Here is a 7,084-nt window from a genome sequence, read left to right as displayed (position 1 = left end):
CATTTCCTTACCCCCCCCCCCCCCCCTTTTTTTTTTTTTTTTATAAATGTCATTGATGTTTTGCCTGCATGTATGTCTGTGTGAGGGTGCCAGATCCCCTGGAACTGACAGACAGTTGTGAGCTGCCACATGAGTGCTGGGAATTGAACTGGGTCCCTGGAAAAGCAGCCAGTGCTCTTATCAGCTGAGCCATCGCTCCAGTTTTCTTATCTTTTAATCGAACATAAAAGCATCTCCTCGCTGGGTTGTTGGGAAGATGGCAACAGATACTTCATGGGAACCTCTTAGCACAGTACCTGGCAGAGGACAGAACTTGTTCCTTGGGCTGGCTGTCATGTATCTACATGACACATGCTACAGTCATTTGGGAAGAGGGGAATTGAGAGAACGACCTCCTATAAGATTGGCCTGTGGGACATTTTCCTGATTAGTGATTGTCGTGGGAGAGTCCAATGTATTGTGGCTGATGCCATCCCTGGGCAGGTGTCTCCTAGATGGTGGAAGAAAGCAATCTGAGCAAGGCAAGCGGAGCAAGCCACTAAACAGCGATCTTCCAAGGCTCCTGCTTCCAGGTTCGGGCCTTGAGTTCCTGTGACTTCCCCTTAGTGATGGGGCGTGACCTGAGAGTGGAAGCTGAAATAAACCTTTTCTCTCCTAGTTGCTTTGGCCACGGTGTCTTATCTCAACAGAAACTTTAAGACAGTCCTCAAAGGTATACCTGTGGAAACACGGAAGCAATAATTAAAAGGAATGACTCCGAGGCTGCTTGTTTAACTGTTGAGAACCTACTATGTGTCTCTGTACAGAGATGAGTCAGGGAACGTTTTCTGAAATTTGGGTTTTCAGGGAAGGCGGCTTGGAATGGCAGTGACGGCGGTATGCCGGAACACAAGACTCAGTGGGGCATCCTGGCTTCGCATCCCACAAGAACCTGCCGGGCGCAGAGCAGAAGTGCTGGAATCCGTGGTGAGCAGACAGTCCTCTGAGCTCTCTGTCGCGTGGCTGACAATGACACTGAATCCGATCGTTGCCAACTATAACGAGCCGGTTCAAAACTCACCTGCCGGTGTTCCTGGGGGCTCACGCGACCACGCTTACACCAAGATGCGCTAGCTGCGAGGACATAAAGATACCCCAAACCGCGATCACAGCCCAGCGCGCAGGGGTGGAGGATCCCTCTCCGGGCATGCGCGCTGGCCCAGTGGCGCGGCCCGTCAGGCACTGCGGTAGGCACTCTCGGGTCCGGCAGGACCCTGTCCCCAGCATGGCGGCGCCCAGCGAAGTGGCCGCGGCAGTCCTCGGTGAAGGCGATGGCGGGGCTTTTGGATCCTGGCTTGACGGACGGTTGGAGGCGCTGGGAGTGGACCGAGCCGTTTACGCCGCTTACATTCTTGGCGTCCTACAGGAGGAGGAGGAGGAAGAGAAGCTGGACGCCCTGCAGGGTATCCTCTCTGCTTTCCTGGTGAGTAGAGTAGTCGGGACACATCCTATCAACCTCACGGAGAAATCTGGGGACCTCTTTCGTTACTTCACATCTCTCTTCTCCTTTTGCTGTCACGAAGGCTTAGTGGTTTCACCGGAAAGAAGCATAACTCTGAGGGAGAAGTGGGCTGCTGCTCCCTCGCCAGATTTTGGGTTGCAGGTGTACAGAGAGGACGGGATTCCCATATTCCGGGCAACAAGGCTCCCTGGGTGCCTTTGGATGTGCTAGAGAGTGTCCTGAAGCCATTAAGATGTGTAAATGGCAGTTCGATCATAAACGTCTAATAGTTGCATTTCTATGGTTTGCGATGTTCAGAGAGGGGAGTAAAATGTTTTTGAGATGTCTGCCCATTAGGGGGTAGTCTCAGGGCTGTCCCATGACAAAAGCCTGTGGGAAGATCCCTCTTGGCTCCAATTTCAGTAATTAGAGTCCTCAACTGGTAAGGTAAGGGAGATCTTTTCACGATGAGCAACCTTGGGAAATTCAGTAATTATTAATGTGTGTTGGGTGGGGCGGTACCCTGTGATGAAGATAGACTGGAAACAGATAAGGTATTTCCATGGAATGGTGGCTGGTGCACATCTTTAGTCCTAGCACTCAGGAGGCTGATCTCTGTGATTTTTCAAGGCCATCGTGGTCTACACAGAGAAACCCTGTCTCAAAACACAAAACAACCAAAAAGAAGCAGGTTCGTGGGTGGGGCACAAACCTTTAATCCCAGCTCTCAGGAGGCAGAGACTGGCCTTTGTGGTCTACTTAGTGAGTTCCTGGACAGCCGGGGCACAGAGAAACCCTGTCTCAAATACTCAAAAGCAGATTCGTCACAGTATGCTGTGATGTGATGCGTGTTTATAATCCCAGCCCTGCCAAGGTCAGCAAGTGGGTGGCCAACTTTGGGCTTGCCAAATGAGACCCTGGCAAACCAGAACAGGGAGACTCACTAATTTAGAAATTTGTAATTTAAAGCTGTATTTATGTATCAGTTGATCAAGACACCCACTTTTCTAATCTGATATTTGTGTGGAGTTCATCCCTCCCTGTTCTACTCCCAACGGAAACACTTAGATTATATGCGTAGATTAGATTCCCTACCTCTTTTGCCCTGGGATTGTCCTGTAGAGACTTCCTTTTTATTATAATTGAGTTGGGGGCTGGAAAGATGGCTCAGTAGTTGAGAGCACTTGTTGCTCTTACATTGGACCTGAGTTCCATTCCCAGCCCTCACACAGTGGCTCACAACCATTTGTAGTTCTAGTTTAAGGGGATTGGACAATCTGTTCTGACCTCCATGGGTAACAGGCACGTATGTGAAAGAAGTGCAAATCTAATAAATGAATACAATCTGCTCAAAAGTAAACTTTGCTGCATCTGCACTAAATACCAGAGAAACTGTTATCCTCCCACACGGTGGAGGTGTCTCTTGAAAACCAAAGTGCTACTGTGAAAGTCAACCCCCCATCAAAGGCTTTATTCTTTGATGTCTATCACAATGAGCAGGTTTGGAGAATGGGCTTATCTAGTGTCCTTAAAGTCAATATTCAGGGACTAGTAAGGAGAATCAAAAGGTATGGTGAGCATAGGTATAAATATGCATGTACATTCTTTTTTTTAAAAAAAATTATTAATTTTATGTGTATGAGTACACAGTAGCTGTCTTCAGACACACCAGAAGAGGGCATCGGATCCCATTACAGAGTGGTTGTGAGCTACCATGTGCTTGCTGGGAATTGAACTCAGGACCTGTGGAAGAACAGCCAGTGCTCTTAGCCACTGAGCCATCTCTCCAGCTCCTGGATGTACCTTCTTTATGTAAAGAAATGGAAGGTTTATTTTTTATTTTTTATTTTTTTTATTTTTTCAAATCCAAAAGTAATTTTGGGGGATGGGATACATGCTAGAGACGCTCACACTGAAGTTAAGTTCATTGAGAACATGCTGGAAATATGACACACTGACGCAGCTGTCCCTGATCCCACTGGCAAGAACCACTTGGTCTATAAATGGAAAAGAGCTAACACAGCTTGTGAGGAGCTCGGGGGTTCCGTGGGAATATAGCACAACCAATTCTGTCGTTTGACTCCAAACTTCAGATTATAAGAAGAAAGAATAAGAGGCAGGACTTTGGGGCTTTATTTGCAGCTGTGAGGTTCCTGGGGACTCCAGGAAGCAGTTGAGTTTGATACTTAGTGTTTTCCGCGGTGATGTTGATAGAGTCTGTAGCTGTTGCTAGCTAACAAGAAGCAAGTGCTTGCTCTAGACTCTTCATATGGATCGAGGCCAGCCTGGTCTACAGAGTGAGTTCCAGGACAGCCAGGGCTACACAGAGAAACCCTGTCTCCAAAATAACAAGAAAAAGAAGAAGAAACATCAAGAATTGTATTTGCTTTTATTTGCCTCTTGCATAAACTGCAGAAGACAAAATCATTTTAAGGATGTTCCACCCACCCCCGCATGTGCATGCACATGTATCAAATTCAGATATCATGTTTCATTTTTTCATAGTTTCCTGAAAGCCCATCTATATGTAAGCTATCTTTGGGGAAGAAATGCCAGGAACTGAATAGTGAGGCAGGAGTCCTGTTGGTGAAGCAACTGAGAACATTTCTCTACAGAGAGAAAAGGACCAAAGACTATGGTCTATATCCAATCCATCGTTCACAGTTCTGTTTGACTCCATGTCATGTCAGAGGCCCTTGACTTTTGTAGCAAATCTCATTCTTGGAGAAACAAATTAGATTCATTGTTGAGGATTATGAAGTTTGTTAGCAAGACTTTGAGGTACGATTCAAGGTAGTGTGCCCTCTGGAGTAAATAAAAGTTTCCCTACACCTTTTGTCTCTCCAGCAGGACCTGCAGTAGATGATCAACTCATGCATCATATATTATTTTTATTATTGATAGAACTATTTTCTCCTTGACACTGCTTGAAGTGTTTGGAGGAACAAAATAGACAGCCTATTGTGGAGTGCTGTTCTAGAAAGGAAAGCCTTACCACTTAGTAATCGTCCTGTGTTAGGACTTTAAGTAGTGAAGTCTAGCTAACATTGATTTAATCACAGACTCTTAGCTCTCGTCTTTGTACCTTGAACACGGCAGACCCTTAATGGGGGGCTAAAAGGAAATGATGAATGGGCTCCTTTGGATCAGGTGGGGAGACTGGAAGGACAAGCTGGCGTGTCCTCCGGGGCTGTCCTGCTTGCTTCTCCTTTCCTTATTTTAGGGCTGTTTTTCTGTGCTTGGTGGTGGTGGTGGCGGGTATTGTTGGACCAAAACTGTGTAGGGATGTTAGCATCCCTGCTAAAAAGATGAAGGGTGGGAGAAGGGATTTCCTGTTAATAAGTGAGTATCTGCACCAAGTTTGTGTTTTGACTCCTCACAGCTCCGTGGGAGATGGTGTGTAATTGTTAAGAGCTGGGCTGGGAATAGTGGTGTGTGTTAGTAATCCCAGCACTTGGGAGGCAAAGGCAGGAGGATTGCTGGAAGGTCAAGGCCAGCCTGGGCTACAGGGTATGACCCTGTAGCCACCAACGGCAGCAGGCATTTAACCCCAGTGTAGCCGGGCTTTGGCTACTTTGTGGGATCTTTTTTCTTCCGTCCTTTCAACCCCAAACACTAGGTAATGGAGAAGAAAGGAAAGAGATCCCTGACTAAAGTCAGGGGTTGGGAAGGCCGAGATGTCGCCCTTAGACTGCTTCCTGTTGATTAGGAGTGCTGAGTTCCTTGGGGCAAGTTTGATCTTTGCAGACAGAATATCTAATTTCTTATCCTTGTTTCTTCTTTGCACATGACAACTTCTTAACAAACCAAGACCAACAACAATCCACTACCTACCCTGCCTCCTGGGGACCCTTGCTTGCATTTATATACGCTCTGAAAAGTCCCCAGAATTCCAGACATCACAACAATTGCAGAAACTATCTGCACCTGGCAAAATCACACCCCTGCTAGAGCATGAGGCAAATCACAGTCAGCTGCTGTGGACAATCAGACGCAGCCCCACATCCCACAGCTGGGATTAAGACGAAAACATGTTCTTATAATATTCCTTTGTTTTCTAAAGAAACCAAAATTCCCACGAGACCCCGGTACTTGAAAGTCAGCCGTAAGAGGTTCATGGGCAACCTTATCTACTTAGCAAGCTAGCCTGGGCCACTAAAGCCAAAAAGATACCAAACCAACAAAACAAAACAAGGCTAGAATTTTGATTTCGGCAACAAGTTTTCCTCCAGAAAATTGAAGTTAGGCAAGGGAAAGGGGGAGACACTTTAGTAATCTATAACATGAAATGGAGACTATCATGAATAAAAATGTAATAATATAGTGTGCTTCAAAGATGTATATTTTAACTGTTTTCCCACAGGAAACTGCTAAGTAATGAATTAAGGCAATAATTAGATTGATTCTACAGTATGTACATAATATATGACCGACCAGTCAGTGATGTGGCTCAGCAGGTAAATGTGTTTTCTGCCAATCACTTACGTTGAATTCCTGAGACCCACATGGTAGGAGGAGGAATCCAACTCCCACAGTTGTCTCTGACTCCACAGGCACGCCATAGTGTTCACAACACACACACACACACCATGTATCACACACACCACGTATCACACACACCACACACATCACACACGAAACAAAAAACTAAACATTGTTTACTGTATCCTAAGAGCAGACAGTGGATACAATTATTAATTAAACAAACAAAGCATTTCCTTCTTTAAAATGAAAGGTGAAGGCTGGGTGGTGGTGGGGCACGCCTTTAATTCCAGCACTCTGGAGGCAGAGGCAGACAGATCTCTGTGAGTTTGAGTCCAGCCTGATCTACAGAGAGAGTTCCAGGATAGCCAGGGCTACACAGAGAAACCCCTGTCTCAAAAAAACATAAAATAAAATGGAGGATGAGGCAGGGCAGCGTGGGTAATCTGGACAGCAGGCGTGGGTTCTGGGACAGTCAAGATGGCTTCTGTGTCTGGAGCCTCCAATGAGATGCACTCTCGTCTGTCATCTGTGGCCCAGGTCCTTGCGCCAGTGGGGAGAGTGATGGCCTTCCTCGGGTTGCTGTTGTTTCTGGGGGCTTTTCAGGAAACTCACCGGCGTGCTTTCCAGGAAACTCACCGGCGTGCTTTCCAGGAAACTCACCGGCGTGCTTTTCAGGAAACTCACTGCGTGCTTTTCCTACCAGGAAGAAGAGTCTCTCCTGGACATCTGTAAGGAAATTGTGGAGCGATGGTCGGAAACACGGGATGTCACCACCAAAGTCAAAAAGGAAGGTAGAGTTGGCCTTACTTTTTAAAACACATTGATTCTTCTATGTATGCCTGTGCATGTGTGGTGTGTGTGTGTGGTGTATGTGTGGTGTGTGTATGTGTGTGTGCGTGTGGTGTATGTGTGCGTGTGTGTGGTATGTGTGTGGTGTGTGTGTGCGTATGTGTGGTGTGTGTGTGTGTGGTATGTGTGTGGTGTGTGTGTGTGATGTGTGTGTGTGGTGTGCATGTGTGTGTGTGTATGTGCATGTGTGGTGTGTGTGTGTGTGTGTGTGTGTGGTGTGTGTGTAGTATGTGTGTGGTATGTGTGTGGTGTGGTGTGTGTGTGTGTGTG

General features: G+C 46.6%; 1 protein-coding gene across 3 annotated transcripts in view; it reads left to right on the top strand.

The window, feature by feature from the left end:
- The first annotated feature begins 1,080 nt into the window (after positions 1-1,080).
- Ccdc43 (coiled-coil domain containing 43) overlaps positions 1,081-7,084 on the top strand; it is a 13,672-nt gene continuing 7,668 nt past the window's right edge. Inside the window, exons 1-2 of one of the 3 annotated variants that reach the window (XM_021176840.2) lie at positions 1,081-1,462; positions 6,669-6,756. In XM_021176840.2, coding sequence (XP_021032499.2) covers positions 1,187-1,462; positions 6,669-6,756 — 364 coding nt within the window. In that variant the 5' untranslated portion in view covers positions 1,081-1,186. The remainder of the gene's footprint in view (positions 1,463-6,668; positions 6,757-7,084) is intronic. The other 2 variants (XM_029484189.1, XM_021176842.2) reach the window with 2 other exon arrangements.

This window comes from Mus caroli, chromosome 11 (genome assembly GCF_900094665.2).
Source record: "Mus caroli chromosome 11, CAROLI_EIJ_v1.1, whole genome shotgun sequence".
Classification (NCBI taxonomy): Eukaryota; Metazoa; Chordata; class Mammalia; order Rodentia; family Muridae; genus Mus; species Mus caroli.
Note: the sequence above shows the minus strand (reverse complement) of the source record. Positions and strands in the feature narration are given on the sequence as shown.